At 47.9% G+C, this 25,060-nt stretch overlaps 1 protein-coding gene across 2 annotated transcripts in view; it reads left to right on the forward strand.

The window, feature by feature from the left end:
• The window catches only part of tex9 (testis expressed 9), a 39,958-nt gene extending 16,066 nt beyond the window's left edge, over nucleotides 1-23,892 (forward strand). The window contains exons 2-7 of one of the 2 annotated variants that reach the window (XM_034161694.1): nucleotides 1,335-1,498; nucleotides 3,013-3,092; nucleotides 3,305-3,478; nucleotides 4,678-4,812; nucleotides 23,583-23,717; nucleotides 23,801-23,892. In XM_034161694.1, the coding sequence (XP_034017585.1) occupies nucleotides 1,335-1,498; nucleotides 3,013-3,092; nucleotides 3,305-3,478; nucleotides 4,678-4,812; nucleotides 23,583-23,717; nucleotides 23,801-23,878 (766 nt within the window). In that variant the 3' untranslated portion in view covers nucleotides 23,879-23,892. Of the gene's footprint in view, nucleotides 1-1,334; nucleotides 1,499-3,003; nucleotides 3,093-3,304; nucleotides 3,479-4,677; nucleotides 4,813-23,582; nucleotides 23,718-23,800 lie in introns of both variants that reach the window. The other variant, XM_034161685.1, reaches the window with a different exon arrangement.
• Nucleotides 23,893-25,060: the final 1,168 nt, after the last annotated feature.

Consider the following 25,060-nt stretch of genomic DNA (forward strand, 5'->3'; position numbering starts at 1 on the left):
ACGACCGATTCGCTGATGGAGCGAGACAAAGGAACACCTCCGTTTCGGAGTGTTAAAGGACAAGTTGGGACATGCCTATCTCTGCTTTCAGTGCTTACCAGTCGAGTGAGTATAAGAGAAATTGTGGAGAGCTGGACATGTCCCAACGTGTCCTTTAACACTCCGAAACGGAGGTGTTCCTTTGTCTCACTCCATCAGCGAATCGGTCGTGACGCGCGAAGCCTCCGCGTAGCTTTCCATGACAAAATCTCTTGTTAAAAGTGAAATCTGCCGGAAAATAGCTGATGTCCAGCTCTAGTGATAACCAGAGAAATTGCACACAACGGTCCCGGCTCCACAGAGCCATCCGTTTAGAAATGATCTGGTGGTTTCTGCCTCGTTGTCGCAGCTCGGAGCGCGGCGCGCCGAGCGCCATTGTGGGCCGTCCTTAAAGCGGTAGTAACACTCCTTATTCTCTGTGAAGCCCGTAAAATTTTCACCGAAAGCCAGATAAATTTTTCGAATGGTTTCCAGCTGCATGTCTCTAACAGTTTCTGAAAATATTCTGATGGAAAAAAAGCCCAAATCATTCCACCATTTCCTGACAATGAAAATCCGACGAGGGAGCTGGACCACTCCTCCCACAAGGCGTGCTCACAGGCAAATGACGCAACCGACAGGCGTGGAAAAACTCACGCATGCGCACGAAGGTTCAAGCTTGGCTGACGTAAAAACATATGAATCAAATCCATATAGTTTTTGAAAAAAATAAAAAGGACCATTACTTTATGGACAGACCTTGTATCTTGTCTTTGTGGTGTATTCAATTGAATATAGGTTGAAGAGGATTTGCAAATTATTGTATTCTGTTTTTATTTACATTTTACACAATGTCCCAACTTCATTGAAATTGGGGTTGTATAAATTTGCTTTGGAAGTGACCCTGTCAAAACAATGGTGCTCAGCAACAGACTGATCACATAGTGTGGCCTCATTACCTGAAAAATTGGGGTAATGGGGAAACTGAATGAAAAGTCACAGTCTTCTTTACAGACTGTATATGGATCTTGATGCTTACTGAATTTCAGAGAGAACGGATTGAGGTTTTTTTTTTTTCATTCATTGATTCTGAAGATAAAATGGATTCCAGGTAATTAAAATATTTTCAGGATCAAATTTATAGAGGCAGAATGCTGCCAGAATAAGTCTAGCATTTTTCATTGTAAATTATCAATCACTTTTCATGCTTACCTGTAACCAAGTCCTGTAGGATCCAGAGGCATTCCTTGATCTCCTGCTGCTTTCAGAAACTGTCTTTAACAATGTTCATAAATGTTTATTTTCCTTGATTTCAGAACATCAACACTGTCTCTTGTAAATGATGAAGCAGCTGTTGAAGACTCGGGTGATTTTTCGCTAACAAAGATGATACAATGCGTAGAGCAGAAGCTGAATGATGCTGCTATTCATGAAAAAGTTGTGGATGATGTACCAAACACTGGAGGCAACATAGGATCAGGTAACACGCAGCTTTGCAAAAATCTATTTTTTAGTTTACAACAATTAATGTATTTCTCGAAGTGTATATGGACTTTAACTGTTGTTTTTGAATAACTAAAAGAAAGGGGAGGAGGGGTGGACAGACAAACCACCGTTCTACCATATAATAAGTGTTACCTTACTATCAAGACCTGTTTTGTTAGGACACAATTGGTAGCTCAATGGGAACGGAGGCGGGCTACCAATATGTAGACCTGGGTTCAATTCCTGGTAGCACTATCTGCATCCTTGGATAAAACAATTTGTCTTCAGTGGTACTGGGCTTGGCCGGGGAAGTGCAAAGGAGTATATACTGTTGTGCTCAAAAGTTTACATACACGGCAGATTTTTTTTTTTTTTGGCCATTTTTCAGAGAATATGAATGATAACACACAAATTGTCAAATAAACTGTTTACTCTTTTTAAATCATAATGACAACAGAAACTACCCAAATGACCCTGATCAAACGTTTACATACCCCTGTTTTTAATACAATGTATTGCCCCCTTTAACATCAGTGATAGCTTGGAGTCTTTTGTGGTAGTTGTAGACGAGGCTCTCTGATGGTAAAGCTGCCACTGAATATGTCTTGGACTTTATTTACATCAATTATGTAGAAATACAAACAGTATGGCACTCTATGCTAAATCTGCATGGAGTAGACAGTTCTCAAAAACTGAGTGACTATGCATTTTGTATCACCCACTCTTAGCTTCATAGTACCACTCATGAAAAGGGGCAGAAAATATAAGACTTGTTCTTCCCTCTGCTCCTTTTCATTCAATGTCTTGTAATATATTCATTTCTGCTTTTCTGTTTTTCTTTTAAATGAATGAAATAAATATTGAAAAAAAAAAGTACCAGTCATGAAGCTATATAACTGGGGATACAAAATGCAAAACATGCACTATACACATTTTCTCCAAGCACAGCCACAGAAGCCTATACCATCTTCTGGGTTATCTTGGTGGCTTTCCTCACTCTTCTTCTTGCACATTCACTCAGTTTTTGAGAACTGTCTACTCCACACAGATTTACCATAGAGTGCCATACTGTTTGTATTTCTTCATAACGGATGAAAATAAAGTTCAAGACATCTTCAATGACTTGGAAATGTTCATGTTTCCATCCCCTGACTTGTCTGAAAAAAACAAAAACTGGCAATTAAACTGATTATTTACAGGTATTATATCAAAGGCGCTGATTACTTATGCAACCTATCATCTTGGCTTTTATATTTTTAATGAATTTATATCAAATTGTAGAGATTTACTTTGAGTTTGGGTTAAAGGAAGATAATTTTAGAATTTTTTATATTGAGAAGCCTGATTTAATTTTTGTATTTGAAATGGTATAAACAAATTAAAATGTGTGAAATACCAAGGGACTCTCTACTTTTGCAAGCCACTGTATAATATATAGGCATTTTTCAGGGGTCTTTGTGGTCTTTTAGTTATTTTTGTTCACTGTTATGCTTTTGTAAGATATTTCAGGTCCTCAAAAGCAACTCCTACAGGCAGTGCCGCTTGTGCGAGAGAAACTGGATGAACTCTTACATGAATCTCGTAAGAAGGTACTGTGTATTATGGTATTTGCAGATGTGCAATGGCTTTACTAGAAATGCCACTGGCTTTAATAAGATTCTCATGATACTCATATCTTGCAATGGAAGCACACAGAATACACTTGATTTGACATCGATGGACACATTAATAGTAATAATAACAGTATTACCTGACGATCAGCTTTGATGATTTTTTGAATATACTTGAAATTCTGTTGCAGGATGATGAAATCAGAAAGCTGAAAGCAAAAATTAAGGAGATTGAAGGGGATCGATCCAGACTGCAGAAGACCACAACTATTCAGCAAACACAGTTAGAGAAACACAAAGCTCTAGCAGAAGAGTCTGCCAACAAATGCAATTGTCTCCAAGTGCAACTGACTGGTTTACACAAGGTTTGGATCACTTCAAAACAGTTTTCAAACTTAATACAGTCAGGCCCATTAAGTTTTGGGTATTGGCAATGTTGCTGTTTTAGCTTCTCTTCTACATCATGCTGGAGTTAAAAGCGAAAAATCCTAATCATAATTACTGGTACTCCATTTATTGAGTGGAGAATTTAAAATGGGTTCATTTGATGTCTGTTACTGTTAGAATGGCCAAAGCAGTGGGTCACCCCTCTGAGTCTAGTCTGCTTGAGGTTTCTTCCTCAAAAAACAAACAAACCAAAAAAACAGCGGGAGTTTTCCTTACCAGTGTGGCCTACGTGCTTGCTCAGGGGAGGTGGTAAGGTTAGACCTTAACCATGTGAAGTGCAGTGGGGTGACTTTGTTGTGATTTGGCGCTGTATAAATAGACTGAATTGAATGTCTTGGATTTCATTTACATCGGTCATTAAGAAATACCAACCCAGAGCCTCTGTGGATCTGATTGGAGAAATTGTCCTTAGTGTCTGTTGTGTCACCAGTTACACTGTTCCACCATAGAAATATATATGGGTGATTCTTAGACTACGGGCACTTATTATGTCCTTTGATCATATTGTATGAAAAACAGAAAAAAGGGGACATTTCACACTTTTATAGTTATCTTTACAATGAAAGTGTGTTAAGAAATTTGTTCTAGTAGTCTATGATGACTTTTTCACCTTTTTTCAGCATCATTATATGCAAATATTGCCATTTTGTGCTTGTCTCACACCCAGACTTTTGATCTTCAGTGATAAAAATGAATGGTAAAGAAATGTTTTTTCTAATGTTTTAAAATATCTGAATAAAATATCAGTAAAATAATCAAAACATAATTGGGGTATTCAATGTCATACAACTGTTGTGATTTTTTTAAACAAAATGTAGTTGTCCCACACTATTGCCGTAATTTCCACCACAACACTGTAATGTCCCTTTAAACAGTTTGTATGAAAGATTGTTTGGGTAGTTTCTATGGAGATAAACAGTGACATCAGAGCACATGTATATAGCGCCAAATCACAACAAACAGTTGCCCCAAGGCGCTTTATATTGTAAGGCAATGGTGTGGTGGAAATTACATTTACAAGGCCAATAGTGCCCGTAGTTAAAGAATCACCCATATATGTGTGTATCTATATTTACAGTGAAATGCTGAAGTATGTTATGTGTTTTACACTATGCAGGAATTGGAAAGTCTGAACAAATCACAAAAAGAAGCAGCACGTGGTCACAGTACTACAGAGATTCGCTTGAACAGAGCTTTAGAGGAAACAGAGCAGTTAAAGAGTCAACTGAGCAAAATGCAGGAGATGAGCAAGGTAAGCATAGTGCTGGTCCATGCACACACTTGGTTTTAATACTGTCAGAATAAAAATTAAAAGTTAGAGATCACACGAGACAGAATGAGTAAGTTTACAGGTCTTTAGTGTATACTTGCAGCAAGGAAACAACAGCTCAACATACAAGTCAAACTTTGTTCACTGAGCTCTGGGCTTGCACACTCTTATAAAAGGAGGAGCATGAAACTGTCAGAACACCTTTATTATGCAGGCATGTATGGATAGCTTTGTTGGGTTTCACAAGATTATCCTGTGGTCGGATCACAGTTTGTACAACCCGTATTCGGGAACACAGTCACAAGAATTTCTTGCGCAGGTGCGATGAGTAATTCAAGGGTGTCAGCAGTTTCTGTATGCAAAAAACTTTATCACAAAGATGCTATCACAAGGTTAGCAATCTTTCTAACAAATACTTTATTTGTTGAATTATGGAAACAAATGATGGAACAAGAAAAGCACAAACTGAACATAAAATAATGCTTTTAGAATCTTTGCAGTCCAGTGATTTGAATGTATTTTATAACTGAAGGCACCCATTTAAAATCAGTTATCTGACCAGTCTAACAGGGTCATCAATATAACACCTTGATATGTTTAGTTGAAAATATAAATGCCATGAATCAACAGGCAGGGGGGTGCAGCGTGCACTGCTCATATACTGCAAGATGTAGTCTACAATGTGTCCAAGTTATCCTAAAGCCTCAGTCCCACCAAATAATATGCCATGTATAATGAGCCACGCATGGGTGTGTAGTGATTATTCGAAGAATGACCCACGTTTTCATCATGTATCCACTACTAAGTTGCCTCGATGTGCCTCTCTGTATCCCGCATGTGCCACGTAGCAGGCTCTAGTGAGCCACGACCAACCGTGAATGGCTTGTATCAGCCACAAATGCACGTTTGGTCCTACCCTCTGCCCCTCTCACATCCCTCCCACACTTGTTTCCTCATGGAGCAGGAAAGCGAGGAAAAAAGCGTCCAGATGAAACAGTCTTCTGTGATTCCAGAAGTGATTAAAGTTTTCAGCATCCAAGGTGTGGCAGAAAATGATTATAATCCGCTACAAAATAATTATTTAAATACAACATCTTTAGCACAGAGCAGGTGGAATTGTGTGCGCAAGAGGGTAGCTGCTCCAAAAATAGTCTCTCAGGTCCTGCGTAGGTTTCAAGCTCTCGAATAATGGGCTTTTAGCAGCCTCATAAGCACCACACACGCCTCTAAAATCCTCATTAGTCGTCGTGGTACCTCGTACACAAACTGCCCCAAACTGTTGTTGCTAAAGCCTGGGTCCCACCGAATAATGAAGGATGAATAAGTCACGTTTATTTGAAATGGGACAGTGCATATTAATGAACATAGTTACATGTAAATTGTAGCAGGATGCTAATTTCCATTCGTAGTCCCAGTAACATAGAAACAGACTAAGAACACAGAACATACCAAAACAAATCAATCATGACAGAAAACAAAACCGAATACACAAGGTCTGTCCAAAAAGTATCGGACCTTTTTATTTTTTGCAAAAACCATATGGATTTGAATCACGTGTGATTGCATCAGCCAAGCTTGAACCTTCGTGCGCATGCGTGAGTTTTTTCACGCCTGTCGGTTGCGTCATTCGCCTGTGAGCAGGCTTTGTGTGAGCACTGGTCCACCCTTCTCGTCGTTTTTTTTTATTGCAAATAAATGTCTGAACGATTTGGAGCTTTGCTGCATCAATTTTTTCCAGAAACTGTGAGAGACCTCCAGGTGGACACCGTTCAGAAAATTAATATGGCTTTCGGGGACGATTTTGTGGGGATTACACAGATTAAGGAGTGTTACTGCCGCTTTAAGGACGGCCCACAACTGCTCAGGGCGCGCCACGCTCCCAGCGCCGATCGACAGGCTGAATCAACCAGATCATTTCCAACGTGAAGGCTTTGTTGATCCGGGACGTCATCTGACTTCCACAAAAAAAGGAAAAAGGCGTGGACATCAGCACTTTTTCGGCACATTCCACTGATAAAGGAGTTTTTTTCATGGAAAGAAAAGCGGACGGATGCGCCACCGTGCCGTTCATGGCGCGGGACAAAACCACCTCCGTGTTGGTCTCACAGGACGGCTTTCAGATGGCTTTCAGATGGCTGTCGGTGGGTTTTCAGTCGTGTGACTAACCGAGAAATTGTGGATGAGCCTGGACATGCCAGAACATGTCCTGTGAGGCTTCATCACGGCGTTGCTTTGCGCCATGCGGCTCCACCGCGACGCGCGGAATTCCTCCGCACGTCTGTCTCAATGTGCCGAAAAAGTGCTGATGTCCACGTCTTCCGCAATTCTTGTGCTAGTTAGAGGACGTCCCGGATAAAACACAGCGTCCAGTTTGGAAATGAACGGCACATTCCACTGTTACAGGAGTTTTTGTCATGGAAAGAGGAGCGGAGGAATTTTGCGCATCGCGGTGGAGCCGCATGGCGCAAAGCAACGCCGTGATGAAGCCTCACAGGACATGTTCTGGCATGTCCAAGCTCATCCACAATTTCTCGGTTAGTCACACGACTGAAAACCCACCGACAGCCGTCTGAAAGCCATCTCAAAGCCGTCCTGTGAGACCAACACGGAGGTGGTTTTGTGCCGCGCCATGAACGGCACGGTGGCGCATCCGTCCGCTTTTCTTTCCATAAAAAAACTCCTTTAACAGTGGAATGTGCCGAAAAAGTGCTGATGTCCACGCCTTTTTCCTTTTTTTGTGGAAGTCAGACGACGTCCCGGATCAACATAGCCTTCACTGTTGGGAAAGTGTCAGTACACGGACCCACAACAGGGGGCGCAATGAACGGACAATGGAGAAAGTCAAATAACAAGGCTTTACTGTTGTGAACGTGCACAACGAATACAACCAATCACGAAATGGACAACAGTCAATTCACAAAAGTGTCGTGTGGGCAGGCTCGAAGATAGGAGACGCCTCTCCAAGGTAAGACCCGAACCACACGGCTTCCTCCGCCACAGGACCCCGGAAATACTGGAGCCGCCAAGTCCCGAACTCCCAGGTGGCCACTGCCTCCGCGTGTCGGACCTGGTACTGCTGGCGAGGAACAAAGAACAGTTAGATGGGGGCGCGTTTGCACCCAAGACTCCGAACAGCAGGGAAGTTACCTCCACCTCTCGTTGGAACAGTAATCCACAAGCTATACACTAATCCAAAAGGATACACTCCGTCAGCTTTGATACGTTACCTCGTAGGTAGAAACGATATCTCGGCAATGAGGTGGAGGTGCCGTCCTGCTGATATACCCCACAGATGATTGCCGTCAGCTGTCTCAGGTGATGGGTGACAGCTGTCACCGTAGCTGCTCACGTGAGGCGGCGGCGCCCTCTGGTGCCTGGAGCCCGCACTCCAGGCAGGGCGCCCTCTGGTGGTGGTGGGCCAGCAGTACCTCCTCTTCAGCGGCCCACACAACAGGACCCCCCCCTCAACGGGCGCCTCCTGGCGCCCGACCGGGCTTGTCCGGGTGGCGACGGTAGAAGTCGGCCAGGAGGGCCGGGTCCAGGATGAAGCTCTTCTTCACCCAGGAGCGTTCTTCGGGACCGTACCCCTCCCAGTCCACCAGATATTGAAAGCCCCGGCCCATCCGTCGGACGTCCAACAACCGGCGCACTGTCCAAGCCGGCTCGCCATCGATGATCCGGGCAGGAGGTGGTGCCGGACCGGGTGTACAGAGGGGCGAGGTGTGATGGGGCTTGAGCTTTGACACATGAAATACTGGGTGGATCCGCAGTGAGGCTGGAAGCCGAAGCCTCACTGCGGCGGGATTGATGACCTTGAGAATTTTAAACGGTCCTATGTATCTGTCCTGCAGTTTTGGGGAGGCCACCTTTAGCGGGATGTCCTTCGTGGACAACCACACTTCCTGCCCGGGGCGATACGTAGGGGCCGGGGTCCGCCGCCGGTCTGCATGGGTCTTCGCCCTCATCCGGGCCTTCAACAAAGCAGAACGGGCGGCACGCCACACCCGACGGCACTTCCGCAGGTGGGCCTGGACCGAGGGCACACCGACCTCTCCCTCAACCACCGGGAACAATGGGGGCTGATACCCCAAACACACCTCAAAGGGGGAGAGGCCGGTGGCTGATGACACTTGACTGTTGTGGGCGTACTCGATCCAGGCCAGATGAGTACTCCAGGCCGCCGGGTGCGCAGCTGTCACACAACGCAGTGTTTGCTCCATTTCTTGATTGGCCCGCTCTGCTTGCCCGTTGGTCTGGGGGTGATACCCGGACGAGAGACTGACCGTGGCCCCCAGTTCCCGGCAAAAGCTCCTCCAGACATGCGAGGAGAACTGGGGACCGCGATCGGAGACGATGTCTGATGGTATCCCATGCAGGCGGACGACATGGTGGACCAGGAGGTCCGCTGTCTCCTGGGCCGTTGGGAGCTTCGGGAGGGCCACGAAGTGGGCCGCCTTGGAGAATCGGTCCACTATCGTGAGGATCACGGTGTTTCCCTGGGACGGCGGGAGGCCCGTGACAAAATCCAGGCCGATGTGGGACCAGGGGCGATGAGGCACGGGCAGCGGCTGTAGCAGTCCCGGAGCCTTGCGATGGTCGGCCTTGCCCCTGGCGCAGGTGGTACAGGCCTGGATATAGTCCCGGACGTCGGCCTCCAGGGACGCCCACCAGAAGCGCTGCCGGACAACTGCCACGGTTCTTCGCACCCCTGGATGACAGGAGAGCTTAGAGCCGTGACAGAAGTCCAGGACTGCAGCTCTTGCCTCTGGTGGAACGTAAAGTCTGTTCTTTGGTCCAGTCCCAGGGTCCGGGCTTCGTGCCAGGGCCTCCCGGACGATTCTCTCTACGTCCCAGGTGAGGGTGGCCACGATAGTGGACTCCGGGATGATAGGTTCCGGTGGATCCGACAACTCCGCTTTGATCTCGTCTTCGTGTACTCGGGACAAGGCATCCGATTTCTGGTTCTTGGTCCCGGGCCGGTAGGTGATGCGGAAGTCAAACGGCCGAAGAACAGTGACCAGCGGGCTTGCCTGGGATTCAGCCGCTTGGCGGTCCTGATATACTCCAGGTTCCGGTGGTCAGTGAAAACCGTGAATGGCACGGACGTCCCCTCCAACAGGTGTCTCCACTCTTCAAGAGCCTCTTTCACCGCAAGGAGTTCTCGGTTGCCGACGTCATAGTTCCGTTCAGCCGGGGTCAACCTGCGGGAAAAATAGGCACACGGATGAAGGACCTTATCGGTCTTCCCACTCTGGGACAGCACAGCTCCTATCCCTGAGTCCGAGGCGTCCACTTCAACCACTAACTGGCGACTAGGATCGGGCTGCACCAGAATGGGTGCAGACGAGAATCGCCGTTTCAACTCCTTGAACGCGGCCTCGCAACGATCCGACCAGGTGAAGGGGACTTTTGGTGAGGTCAGGGCTGTCAGGGGGCTAACAACCTGACTGTAGCCTTTAATGAACCTCCTGTAGAAATTCGCAAAGCCGAGGAACTGTTGCAGCTTCCTACGGCTTGTGGGTTGGGGCCAGTCTCTCACCGCAGCAACCTTGGCCGGATCAGGTGCGACGGAGTTGGGGGAGATGATGAACCCCAGGAAGGACAAAGAGGTGCGGTGAAACTCACACTTCTCGCCCTTAATAAACAGCCGGTTCTCCAATAACCGCTGCAGGACCTGACGTACATGCCGGACATGAGTCTCAGGATCCGGAGAAAAGATGAGTATATCGTCCAGATATACGAAGACGAACCGGTGCAGGAAGTCCCGCAATACGTCGTTAACCAAGGCTTGGAACGTTGCGGGGGCGTTTGTGAGGCCGAACGGCATGACCAGGTACTCAAAGTGACCTAAGGGGGTGTTGAATGCCGTCTTCCACTCGTCTCCCTTCCGGATCCGAACCAGATGATACGCGTTTCTAAGATCAAGCTTGGTAAAAATCTTGGCTCCATGCAGGGGCGTGAACACCGAATCCAACAGGGGTAACGGGTATCGGTTGCGAACCGTGATTTCGTTCAGCCCCCTATAATCGATGCATGGACGAAGTCCGCCATCTTTTTTACCCACGAAAAAGAAACCTGCGCCCATCGGGGAGGGGGAATTCCGGATCAACCCGGCAGCTAACGAGTCCCGGATGTAGGTCTCCATTGATTCGCGCTCAGGCCGTGAGAGGTTGTACAGTCTACTGGACGGGAACCCACTGCCTGGAACCAAATCAATGGCACAATCGTACGGACGGTGGGGGGGGAGTGTGAGCGCCAGATCCTTGTTGAACACGTCGACAAGGTCGTGGTACTCCACCGGCACCGTCCCCAGATTGGGCGGGACTCTGACCTCCTCCTTAGCTTGGGAGCCGGGAGGAACCGAGGAACCTAGACACACCCGATGGCAGGTCTCGCTCCACTGAACCACTACCCCGGACGGCCAATCAATCCGGGGATTGTGCTTCAACATCCAGGGAAAGCCTAAAACCACACGGGAAGTGGCCTGAGTCACAAAAAACTCGATCACCTCCCGGTGGTTTCCTGACACCACCAGCGTTACAGGTGGTGTCTTATGTGTGATCGGAGGGAGCAGGGAGCCATCTAGCGCTCGAACCTGCACAGGCGAGGTAAGCGCCACCAGAGGGAGCCCTATCTCCCTGGCCCATCTGCAGTCCAACAGATTCCCCTCAGAGCCCGTGTCCACCAGTGCTGGGGCCTTCAGGGTTAAATCCTCATACAGGATCGTGACTGGGAGTCGTGTAGCAATGTGGGTGTGTCCCACGTGAATGTCTCGGCCCACCCCTAGCCCAGTCTCTAGGGGTGGGCGTTGGTGTTGTAACCGCTCGGGGCAGTCTCTCACATGGTGCTCTAGTGCACCACAAACAAAACAAGCTCCATGGGCCCATCTCCTCTGTGCAGCTGGTGCCCTAAATGTTGCCCTACTCGTGTCCATAGCTTCGTCAGTAGGGGGAGCTGTGACCCCACGGAGCGCAGGGACCGTGGAGCGTGGGGAAGGCGGAGCGCGGTCGGAACCGGAAGGGAGAGGGACGGCGCGTGCCAGGAGGACGTTCTGCTCGGTCATGAAATCCAACCGAGTCGTGAAAGCGGTGAGGATCCGCTGCAACTCACCGATTACCCCTCCCGCGGACGCCTGCGCGTCCTGTTCTTCCATTGGCCGTTCAACAGCCGGTTGACGCCCCTCGGGATCCATGGCGTGGCCGAGATATCCTGTTGGGAAAGTGTCAGTACACGGACCCACAACAGGGGGCGCAATGAACGGACAATGGAGAAAGTCAAATAACAAGGCTTTACTGTTGTGAACGTGCACAACGAATACAACCAATCACGAAATGGACAACAGTCAATTCACAAAAGTGTCGTGTGGGCAGGCTCGAAGATAGGAGACGCCTCTCCAAGGTAAGACCCGAACCACACGGCTTCCTCCGCCACAGGACCCCGGAAATACTGGAGCAGCCAAGTCCCGAACTCCCAGGTGGCCACTGCCTCCGCGTGTCGGACCTGGTACTGCTGGCGAGGAACAAAGAACAGTTAGATGGGGGCGCGTTTACACCCAAGACTCCGAACAGCAGGGAAGTTACCTCCACCTCTCGTTGGAACAGTAATCCACAAGCTATACACTAATCCAAAAGGATACACTCCGTCAGCTTTGATACGTTACCTCGTAGGTAGAAACGATATCTCGGCAATGAGGTGGAGGTGCCGTCCTGCTGATATACCCCACAGATGATTGCCGTCAGCTGTCTCAGGTGATGGGTGACAGCCGTCACCGTAGCTGCTCACGTGAGGCGGCGGCGCCCTCTGGTGCCTGGAGCCCGCACTCCAGGCAGGGCGCCCTCTGGTGGTGGTGGGCCAGCAGTACCTCCTCTTCAGCGGCCCACACAACACTTCACGTTGGAAATGATCTGGTTGATTCAGCCTGTCGATTGGCGCTGGGAGCGCGGCGCGCCCTCAGCAGTTGTGGGCCGTCCTTAAAGCGGCAGTAACACTCCTTAATCTGTGTAATCGCCACAAAATCGTCCCCGAAAGCCATATTAATTTTCCGAACGGTGTCCACCTGGAGGCCTCTCACAGTTTCTGGAAAAACATTGATGCAGCAAAGCTCCAAATCGTTCAGACATTTATTCGCAATAAAAAAACGATGAGAGGGGTGGACCAGTGCTCACACAAAGCCTGCTCACAGGCGAATGACGCAACCGACAGGAGTGAAAAAACTCACGCATGCGCACGAAGGTTCAAGCTTGGCTGATGCAATCACACGTGATTCAAATCCATATGGTTTTTGCAAAAAATAAAAAGGTCCGATACTTTTTGGACAGACCTCGTACATACAAATATTTACAAATTCAAAGTAGCAACAATTGATCATTCATAAGCAGCCGACAGGTGGAGGGACCAAAAGAGTTTTATGATGATGGGTGATTTAGGTGCAAAAGTACTGCATTATAGTGACAAGTGCTATGTGCAAAGTGATTCAGTGCCTGGTTGAATTGCGTATTACAGTACTGGGTTGTACTGCACGTTGCCCAATACACTCATTTGCACATGCACAAGTGTAAATATTGCACAGGGTGTCCTACACAAGTTTATTGTGTAAAGACTACTAAACCATTTATTAACATAAAGTACACAAGGGCATTGTGTACATATAACTGAAAAAAAGAGAAAAAACTCGAGTGGTGCCTCCACAGTTAGGCTACAGATGGTTGCATGTCTGATTTGCCAGTAACCAAGCTTTCAACTGTCCTTTGAAGGTTCTGAAAGTGGTGCTCTCCCAGATTGTGACTGGGAGGTTGTTCCAAGCTTGCCCACCTTTTATGGATAATACGTTCTGACCAAAGGTGGTCCTTCTATGAGTAATCTCACAGTCACCTCATGTGTCAGCTCTTGTACCATACCCTGTGAATCTTTTTATGTGGATGAATTCTTTAACAGGAGTTGGTGCTGGTCCATGTAAACATTTATGTATGAAGCAGGCATATTTAAATACCTTCAGATTTTCAAAGTCTAGAAACATGCTTTTCCAGAACCTTACAGTGATGATAAGAATTAGATTGTCTATCATATACAGTAGTGATCAGAATAATAGTAGTGCTATGTGACTAAAAAGATTAATCCAGGTTTTGAGTATATTTCTTATTGTTACATGGGAAACAAGGTACCAGTAGATTCTCACAAATCCAACAAGACCAAGCATTCATGATATGCACACTCTTAAGGCTATGAAATTGGGCTATTAGTAAAAAAAAAAAAGTAGAAAAGGGGGTGTTCACAATAATAGTAGCATCTGCTGTTGACGCTACAAACTCAAAACTATTATGTTCAAACTGATTTTTTAGCAATCCTGTGAATCACTAAACTAGTATTTAGTTGTATAACCACAGTTTTTCATGATTTCTTCACATCTGCGAGCCATTAATTTTGTTGGTTTGGAACCAAGATTTTGCTCGTTTACTAGTGTGCTTGGGGTCATTGTCTTGTTGAAACACCCATTTCAAGGTCATGTCCTCTTCATCATAAGGCAACATGACCTCTTCAAGTATGTTGTCATATCCAAACTGATCCATGATACCTGGTATGCGATATATAGGCCCAACACCATAGTAGGAGAAACATGCCCATATCATGATGCTTGCACCACCATGCTTCGCTGTCTTCACTGTGAACTGTGGCTTGAATTCAGAGTTTGGGGGTCGTCTCACAAACTGTCTGCGGCCCTTGGACCCAAAAAGAACAATTTTACTGTCATCGGTCCACAAAATATTCCTCCATTTCTCTTTAGGCCAGTTGATGTGTTCTTTGGCAAATTGTAACCTCTTCTGCACGTCTTTTATTTAACAGAGGGACTTTGCGGGGGATTCTTGCAAGTAAATTAGCTTCACACAGGCGTCTTCTAACTGTCACAGCACTTACAGGTAACTCCAGACTGTCTTTGATCATCCTGGAGCTGATCAGTGGATGATCCTTTGCCATTCTGGTTATTCTTCTATCCATTTTGATGGTTGTTTTCCGTTTTCTTCCACACGTCTCTGTTTTTTTTGTCCATTTTTGTTGTGTGGGCCGCTGAAGAGGAGGTACTGCTGGCCCACCACCACCAGATGGCGCCCTGCTTGGAGTGCGGGCTTCAAGCACGAGAGGGCGCCGGAGCCACTGGGAGTGACAGCTATCACTCATCCTCAGCACCAGCTGTCACTCATTCATCTCATCACCATCACCATAAAGGCCGGACTGCAACTCCACCTCCTCGCCGAGAAATCAGCTACCATTCAGGTAATTTTCTCTGCTGACTCAAAACATTGAGTATTAATCTGTTATGTGGGCCGCTGAAGAGGAGGTACTGCTGGCCCACTACCACCAGAGGGCGCCCTGCTTGGAGTGCGGGCTCCAAGCACGAGAGGGTGCCAGACCCAGAGGAAGTGACAGCTGTCACTCATCACACCAGCTGTCACTCATCTACACCACTACTTAAGCCGGACTGCAACTCCACCTCCCCGCCGAGAAATCGACTACCATTAAAAAGGTAATTTCTCTGCTGACAGACACTTTGAGTGTTTAACCTGAACTTCTGTTACAGCCGTTTTCCTGGAGTGTTTCCTTGTCTGAGGGATTGGCGTTTGGTGTGACAGCGACGGCTTCGCCTCACATCCCAACTCAGATAAGTGGTTAAAACAGGAGCTGTACGAGTGTGTGATTGGAGGTGGAGGTGCTCCCTCCTAACTGTGTTTGGACTGTGAATTACTGAGTGTGCGGACTCACACTCATACATCTTATCTCTGCTTTCTGCCAGCAGTACCAGGGTTGACAGCCGAAGACAGAGGCCACCTGGGGACTCGGGACTTGGCGGCTCCGGTGTTCTTCAGGCCGTTGGTGGTGGAAGCCGTGTGGGACGCGGCTTCTCTCTCGTCAGGGGTCTTCTATCTTCGAGCCTGCCCACACGTCACCTGGTGTTTATTGACTGTGCAAATTTCTGTACATTTAGTTGTGTATTATCACAACATTAAATTGTTACTTTTTGGCTTACTCATTGTCCGTTCATTTGCACCCCCTGTTGTGGGTCCGTGCTACGACACCTTCCCAACATTAATCTGAACTTCTTTGCAGCCGTTTTCCTGGTGTGTCCTTATCTGTGGGATTGGCGTTTGGTGTGATCAGCGACAGCTTCGCCTCACACCCCAAACCAGATAAGTGGTGAAACAGGAGCTGCACGAGTGTGTGATTGGAGGTGGAGGTGCTCCCTCTTAACTAAACACTGACTGTGGGATTACTGAGTGTGTGAACTAACACTCATCAGGACTGTCTCTGTTTTCTGCCAGCAGTACCGGGTCTGACTGCTGAAGACAGCGGCCACCTGGGGCGCAGGGCTTGGCGGCTCCGGTGTTCTTCAGATCCGTTGGTGGTGGAAGCTGTGTGGGGATCTGGCTCTTCTCTCGCCAGGCGTCTTCTATCGTCGAGCCTGCCCACACGTCACCTGGTGTATGATTGACAGTCCACCATATTGTTATTGTCTGTACGTCGTTGTGCGATTCACAACATTAAATTGTTACTTTTGGCTTATCCATTGTCCGTTCATTAACGCCCCCTGTTGTGGGTCCGTGTCACGACACTTTCACAACAGGATTTCTCGGCCAGCGTCATGGATCCCGAGGGGCGTCAACCATCGCTTGAACAGCCAATGGAAGAGCGAGGTGCACAGGCGCCAGCAGGAGGCGTGTTGGGTGAGCTGCAGCACATCTTAACCGCCTTTACCGCTCGGTTGGACTTAGTTACCGAGCAGAGCAGTGTTCTCAATCGTAGGATGGAGGCTCTCACCGCCCAGGTGGAAGCGCGTGCTCAGGGCGCTGCTGCAGCACCTCCTCCTGCTGACCGTGTGCCAGAAACAGACATTCTGCTGGTCGTTCAACGAACCCCCCCACCTTCCCCTGAAGCATACATAAGCCCTCCGGAGCCGTACGGAGGCTGTGTGGAGACGTGCGCGGACTTCTTGATGCAGTGCTCGCTCGTCTTTTCACAGCGTCCCGTCATGTACGCAGCAGACGCCAGCCGGGTGGCTTATATGATCAATTTGCTTCGAGGAGAGGCATGCGCTTGGGCTACGGCGCTTTGGGAGCAGAATTCACGGCTCCTAACGGTTTGTACTGAGTTTGTGAGGGAGTTCCGACAGGTGTTCGACCACCCTCATAGAGGCGAGACCGCTTCAAGTGTGCTGCTGTCGATACGTCGGAGCGCAGCGAAGTATGCAGTCGGCTGGAATGCTGTTGCGCTCCGCGCCGCCTTTGTAAACGGACTGTCTCTGGTCCTTAAGGAGCACCTGGTGGCGAAGGACGAGCCGCGGGATTTAGATGGGCTTATCGACCTGGTTATACGGTTAGACAACCGATTAACGGAACACCGACGGGAGTGAGACGAGGGGCGTGGTCAGGTACAAGCCGTCCCTCTTCCTCCCGGGTTTGAAAGGGAGCCAACTTCCCCACGCTCCACTGCTAGGGCTCTCCACGTGACAACAGCTCCCCCCGCTGACGTTGCTATGGAAACGAGCAGGGCCAGAAAACGATCAGATCAGAGACAAAGGAGGCTGATCCGTGGAGAGTGTTTTCTCTGCAGCTCTACCGAGCACACACAGAGAGAATGCCCCAAACGGTCAAAACAGCAGCACTCGTCCTTAGAGACTGGGCTAAGGGTGGGTCACAACACCCACGTGGGGAAACCCCGACGATCTGCACGAATCCCAGTCACGATCCTGAGTGGGGATCTAACCCTTCACGCCCCAGCACTGGTGGACACGGGGTCGGAGGGGAATCTGCTGGATAGCAGATGGGCAAAGGAGGTTGGGCTCCCTCTAGTGGCCTTACCGTCACCATTGTCGGTGCGGGCGCTAGATGGCACCCTTCTTCCACTAATCACACACCTGACACAGCCAGTGACGTTGGTGGTGTCTGGGAATCACAGGGAGGAGATTGTGTTTTATGTAACACCTTCTACCTCCCGAGTGATTTTGGGTTTTCCATGGGTGTTAAAACACAATCCCCGGATTGATTGGCCGTCTGGGGTTGTGGTTCAGTGGAGCGAAACCTGCCACCGGGAGTGTTTAGGATCCTCGGTTCCACCTGGTGTGACAGCTAAGGAGGAGGCTTTAGTCCCCCCCAATCTGGCGGCGGTGCCGGCCGAGTACCACGACCTTGTTGACATCTTCCGCAAGGATCTGGCACTCACGCTGCCCCCGCACCGTCCGTACGATTGTGCCATTGATTTGATACCGGGCGCTGAGTACCCGTCCAGCAGGCTGTACAACCTCTCACGTCCGGAACGCGAATCAATGGAGACCTACATCCGGGACTCGTTAGCTGCCGGGTTGATCCGGAACTCCACCTCCCCGATGGGTGCTGGTTTCTTTTTTGTGGGCAAGAAGGACGGCGGACTCCGTCCATGCATTGATTACACAGGGCTGAACGAGATCACGGTTCGCAACCGATACCCGTTACCTCTGTTGGATTCAGTGTTCACGCCCCTGCATGGAGCCCAAATTTTCACGAAATTGGATCTTAGGAATGCTTATCACCTGGTTCGGATCCGGGAGGGAGACGAGTGGAAGACGGCATTTAACACCCCGTTAGGTCACTTTGAGTACCTGGTCATGCCGTTCGGCCTCACCAATGCGCCCGCGACGTTCCAAGCATTGGTTAATGACGTCTTGCGGGACTTCCTGCATCGGTTTGTCTTCGTATATCTAGACGATATACTCATCTTTTCTCCGGATCCTGAGACCCATGTCAAGCATGTACGTCAGGTCCTACAGCGGTTGTTGGAGAACCGGCTGTTTGTGAAGGGTGAGAAGTGTGAGTTCCACCACACTTCTTTGTCCTTCTTGGGGTTCATAATCTCCTCCAACTCCGTCGCCCCTGATCCAGCCAAGGTTGTGGCGGTGAGAGATTGGCCCCAACCAACGAACCGTAGGAAACTACAACAGTTCCTCGGTTTTGCAAATTTCTACCGGAGGTTCATCAAGGGCTACAGTCAGGTAGTTAGCCCCCTGACAGCCCTGACCTCCACAAAAGTCCCCTTCACCTGGTCGGATCGGTGCGAAGCCGCGTTTAGGGAGTTGAAACGCCGGTTCTCGACTGCACCAGTTTGTTGTTGAAGTGGATGCCTCTGACTCAGGGATAGGAGCCGTGCTGTCCCAGAGCGGGGAGTCCGACAAGGTTCTCCATCCATGTGCCTACTTTTCCCGCAGGTTGACCCCAGCTGAACGGAACTATGACGTCGGCAATCGGGAACTTCTTGCAGTGAAGGAGGCTCTTGAGGAGTGGAGACACCTGTTGGAGGGAGCATCGGTACCATTCACGGTTTTCACGGACCATCGGAACCTGGAGTACATCCGGACCGCGAAGCGTCTGAACCCCAGGCAAGCCCGCTGGTCGCTGTTCTTCGGGTGTTTTGACTTCCGGATCACCTACCGCCCCGGGACAAAGAACCAACGATCTGACACCCTGTCCCGGGTGCATGAAGAGGAGGTCAAGACCGAGCTGTCAGACCCCCCTGAAACCATCATCCCCGAGTCCACTGTCGTGGCCACCCTTACCTGGGACGTGGAGAAGACCGTCTGGGAGGCCCTGACACGGAGCCTGGACCCGGGGACAGGTCCGAAGGACAAATTGTACGTCCCACCAGAGGCCAGGGCTGCGGTCCTTGACTTCTGTCACGGTTCCAAGCTCTCCTGTCACCCAGGGGTGCGAAGGACCGTGGCAGTGGTCCGGCAGCGCTTCTGGTGGGCGTCTATGGAAGCCGACGTCCGGGAGTATGTCCAGGCCTGCACCACCTGTGCCAGGGGCAAAGCCAACCATCACAAGGCCCAAGGCCTCCTCCAGCCTCTGCCTGTGCCTCATCGCCCCTGGTCTCATATCGGCCTGGACTTTGTCATGGGCCTCTCGCCATCCCAGGGCAACACCACCATCTTAACGATAGTGGACCGGTTCTCCAAGGCGGCCCACTTCGTGGCCCTCCCGAAGCTCCCGACGGCCCAGGAGACTGCAGACCTCCTTGTCCACCACGTCGTGCGTCTGCATGGGATTCCAGCAGACATTGTCTCAGATCGTGGTCCTCAGTTCTCCTCCCAGGTCTGGAGGAGTTTCTGCAGGGAACTGGGGGCCACCGTCAGTCTCTCGTCTGGGTACCACCCCCAGACGAACGGGCAGGCAGAGCGGACGAACCAGGAACTGGAGCAGGCCCTCCGCTGCGTGACCTCCGCGCACCCGACGGCCTGGAGTGACCATCTGGCCTGGATCGAGTACGCTCATAATAGCCAAGTTTCATCTGCCACCGGCCTCTCCCCGTTTGAGGTGTGTTTGGGGTACCAGCCCCCATTGTTTCCGCTAGTGGAGGGAGAGGTCGGGGTGCCCTCGGTCCAGGCCCATCTGAGGAAGTGCCGTTGGGTGTGGCATACCGCCCGCTCTGCCCTGCTCAGAGCTCGGACGAGGGCTAAGGCCCATGCAGACCGCCGGCGTTCCCCGGCCCCTGCATACCAGCCCGGGCAGGCGGTTTGGTTATCCACAAAGGACATACCTCTGCAAACGGAATCCCAGAAGCTGAAGGACAGATTTATAGGACCCTTCACCATCGTGGATTAATCTTTTTAGTCACATAGCACTACTATTATTCTGAACACTACTGTAATATATATATATATACTCAACAAAAATATAAACGCAACACTTTTGGTTTTGCTCCCATTTTGTATGAGATTAACTCAACGATCTAAAACTTTTTCCACATACACAATATTACCATTTCCCTCAAATACTGTTCACAAACCAGTCTAAATCTGTGATAGTGAGGACTTCTCCTTTGCTGAGATAATCCATCCCACCTCACAGGTGTGCCATACCAAGATGCTGATTAGACACCATGATTAGTGCACAGGTGTGCCTTAGACTGTCCACAATAAAAGGCCACTCTGAAAGGTGCAGTTTTGTTTTATTGGGGGGGGGATACCAGTCAGTATCTGGTGTGACCACCATTTGCCTCATGCAGTGCAACACATCTCCTTCGCATCATCCGTGAAGAGAACACCTCTCCAATGTGCCAAACGGCAGCGAATGTGAGCATTTGCCCACTCAAATCGGTTACGACGACGAACTGGAGTCAGGTGGAGACCCCGATGAGGAAGACGAGCATGCAGATGAGCTTCCCTGAGACAGTTTCTGACAGTTTGTGCAGAAGTTCTTTGGTTATGCAAACCGATTGTTCCAGCAGCTGTCCGAGTGGCTGGTCTCAGATGATCTTGGAGGTGAACATGCTGGATGTGGAGGTCCTGGGCTGGTGTGGTTACACGTGGTCTGCGGTTGTGAGGCTGGTTGGATGTACTGCCAAATTCTCTGAAACACCTTTGGAGACGGCTTATGGTAGAGAAATGAACATTCAATACACGAGCAACAGTTCTGGTTGACATTCCTGCTGTCAGCATGCCAATTGCACGCTCCTTCAAATCTTGCGATATCTGTGGCATTGTGCTGTGTGATAAAACTGCACCTTTCAGAGTGGCCTTTTATTGTGGGCAGTCTAAGGCACACCTGTGCACTAATCATGGTGTCTAATCAGCATCTTGATATGGCACACCTGTGAGGTGGGATGGATTATCTCAACAAAGGAGAAGTGCTCACTATCACAGATTTAGACTGGTTTGTGAACAATATTTGAGAGAAATGGTAATATTGTATATGTGGAAAAAGTTTTAGGTCTTTGAGTTCATCTCATACAAAATGGGAGCAAAACCAAAAGTGTTGCGTTTATATTTTTGTTGAGTATATATATATATATATATATATATATATATATATATATATATATATATATATATATATATATATATATATATATATATATATGAAAATGATCCACAGGTGTATATAATAAAGCGGCCACCTCATTCTGTATGCAGAACGGCACCGCGCGCAAAAGAGCGCTTTTGCAGAAATAAACGGACGAACACAAAGTTAAAAGTGGAATCATGGTGTAAAAATGACTGTGTTTAAAGCCAGGGAAAAAATAAAGCCAGCAAGCCTGGATGGAAAGGAAACCACTTAGGAAGAGCACAGAGGCTCCATGAAAGGACAACAGCAGTGCGTGCGCGAAAGAGCGATTTTGCAGAAATAAATGGACAAACACAAAGTTAAAAGTGGGATCTACGGTGTGTGTGTTTAAAGCTGCAGAAGAAATAAACCCAGCAAGCTGCGGAGCCAGCGAGGAGCACAGAGGCGGCTCTCCTGTCTAGCTTGTCTGGTGCATTACAGGTTGACAGCAGCCTGGCGCACAGCGCACAACTGCGGAACTGTGCTGGAGTGTCTATTTTTGGACTGCTTTTAAAAAAATGTGACATCTTTAAATGCTGCTGTGAATCTGTGAATTGAAAACCCACACTTTAAAGGGACTGGGTGTGGGAGGGTTGGAGGTTTGGACCAAACCCATGTCTAAACGTGTGCCCACATGGCGTTATCATGGCGCTATCAGGGCACTACGTGGCTTAGTGTGGCTAATGCGAGCCATTCGAGGCTCTAATGACAGGTCGGTTGTGGCTCACTAGAGGCTGCGTGTGGCACATGCAGGGTACAGAGAGGCACATAGAGGCACCTTCATAGCGGATACGTGATAGATGAAAACGTGGGTCATTCTTTGTATAATCACTGACACACCCAATGCGTGGCTCATTATTCATCCTTCATTATTTGGTGGGACCCAGGCTTAAATTTTGAACATCTTGAAATTAGCACCATGCTCAGAGATGAGCCTCATTAACTGAAGATAAAGCCTCTAAGAGCCTCTCAGAACCACTGTTCTCCCACAATAGTTGAATAAACCCTCTCATAGCAAAAAAAAAAAAAAAGCTGCGTGGCTCATTATTCATCCTTCATTATTTGGTGGGACCAGGGCTTAAGTAGCCGTTCATTTGACACACAGTCATTTCAGCAGTAGGAACTGAGTAGGTTAAGTTGGCTTCAATTATCAGCTCTTGAGGTTACTGCTTGGTGTCAGCTAGTTGCTGCAGATAGATGGCTTTCAGGGGGTGGGGATCGAACAGTGCTCTGCTTGGGTGGTTGTCACCCAGCTGTCTTGGTGGTTTGGTGGTGCAGTGGATATGGTGATGTGTGGTAATAGTATAGGGTGAATAAAAAGTCTGTGGGTCACAGAGCTTTCTCTTATCGTGCCCCTGTTCTGTGGAACGATCTCCTTGTGTCAATAAAACGATCAGATTCTGTAGAGACCTTCAAGTCCAGACTTAAGATTCGTATGGCTAGCATACTGGCATAGTATGTTACTATGCTTTTTACCCTTTTAATTTACTTTTATTAGTACACGGAGCGTGCCGTGGCCTCAACTGTATCTAACGTCTTTTAGTTGGTAGCCGGCGATCACCTTAGTATTTCTTTTCTTGCCTTTGTTCTCTCGTTCTCTCTCTCTCTCTCTCTCTCTCTCTCTGAGGTGCAGCTCCATCCAGAGATGGGTGTGGTGTCTGTTTTCTGAGGCCCTCCTGTCCTGTGCACCAGCAACATTTCAGACCTTACTTGTGTGAAGCGCCTTGAGGCAACTTTGTTGTGATTTGGCGCTATATAAATGAAAATAAATTGAAATTGAAATAGTAGTGCACATTCCCAGGCCTGACCTGTTGTAAATTACTGTTCAGATTTAGGCCTACGGTATTTTTCATCTTAGTCCTCTGATTGTAATGGTTTTGTTCTGCTTGATTGATTTTTATTATATTCCAGGAGAAGATGAAGAAGGAACTTCAGAGTAAAGAAAATCTAATTGCTGAAAACAAAACTCTAAAAAAACAGAAAGCAGAGCTCATTGGGGGTTTTAAGAGACAGCTCAAGCTGATAGACATTCTCAAAAGAGAAAAGGTAAGTTTTTGTAACTGCATTGTAAATAGTTTATTACATTTTAGGTTGAAAGTTTCTGTTTTTATATTTTATTCTTATTACAGATGCACTTTGAAGCAGCCAAACTACTGTCATTCACAGAAGATGATTTCATGAAAGCTCTGGACTGGGGGAACGCATAAAACCAGGAGATTGAGCTTTGTTTTTTTTTGTTGTTTTTTTGTGTGGTGATGAATAAGAAGCTGTAAACTGCTTCTTCTCACCACTGAAAAGCAAAAATGTCACTGGCTGTGTCAGGTGTGGTTGCACTTGTCATTACTATTCCTATGGGGGAGGGCTACAGTGCCCTAACATGGTGTGGTATTATTGGGCAGCTCATTTAAGAATGTTATTTTATTTCACCATCGATGAAGCTCCAATATGGAGGTCTATTGAATCATTCCCTCTCGAACTTTCTCTTCCCACTTATCTTCATTCAGATAAACCCAAAATCCTCACAAAGATAACATCTAATCCCATAGTTAACATGATTGGAATATGGTATGAAGTAAAAAAAAACATCTGAAAGAAACATCCTCCCTCTCTTAGCCCAGTTTGGGGTAATAAACATTTTGTCCCAGGTAAAGCAGATGCTGAATTTAAGATCTGGGCAGATAAAAGGGTAAGTCAGCTAAAAGATGTTTTTACTAATAATGGGAACCTATTATGAACACTTTTTAAAAACAATATTTACAGCTCAAACTTTATTGGGACTAACCAGGGGCAATCTGCAAAAGCTCCTCTACTGACTCCATTGGAGAAAATTTTAACCAAAAACCCTTTCAGAAAAGGTATCATCTCTGAAATGTATAATTTATTGTTAGCACATTCCCCAGAATCCCCTGCTTCTAAACTTAACATATGGAACGCTGATTTAAGGGAGGAAATAACAATGGAACAAATGAGTAGTGCATGTAAAGCAGCTCAAACCTGGACGGGAGATACACGGCTCAGACTTCTACAATACAACTGGTTAATGAGAGTATACAGTAGTGTTCAGAATAATAGTAGTGCTATGTGACTAAAAAGATTAATCCAGGTTTTGAGTATATTTCTTATTGTTACATGGGAAACAAGGTACCAGTAGATTCTCACAAATCCAACAAGACCAAGCATTCATGATATGCACACTCTTAAGGCTATGAAATTGGGCTATTACGTAGTAAAAAAAAGTAGAAAAGGGGGTGTTCACAATAATAGTAGCTCTTGTCATGAGCTTTGGGTAGTGACGGAAAGAACAGAGTTGTGGAAACAAATACAGTAAATGAGGGTTCTCTGTTGAGTATTTGCTCTTACACTCAGGAAAATGGTGAAAATTTTGGATT

Source organism: Thalassophryne amazonica, chromosome 2 (assembly GCF_902500255.1).
Source record: "Thalassophryne amazonica chromosome 2, fThaAma1.1, whole genome shotgun sequence".
In the NCBI taxonomy this organism is placed as follows: Eukaryota; Metazoa; Chordata; class Actinopteri; order Batrachoidiformes; family Batrachoididae; genus Thalassophryne; species Thalassophryne amazonica.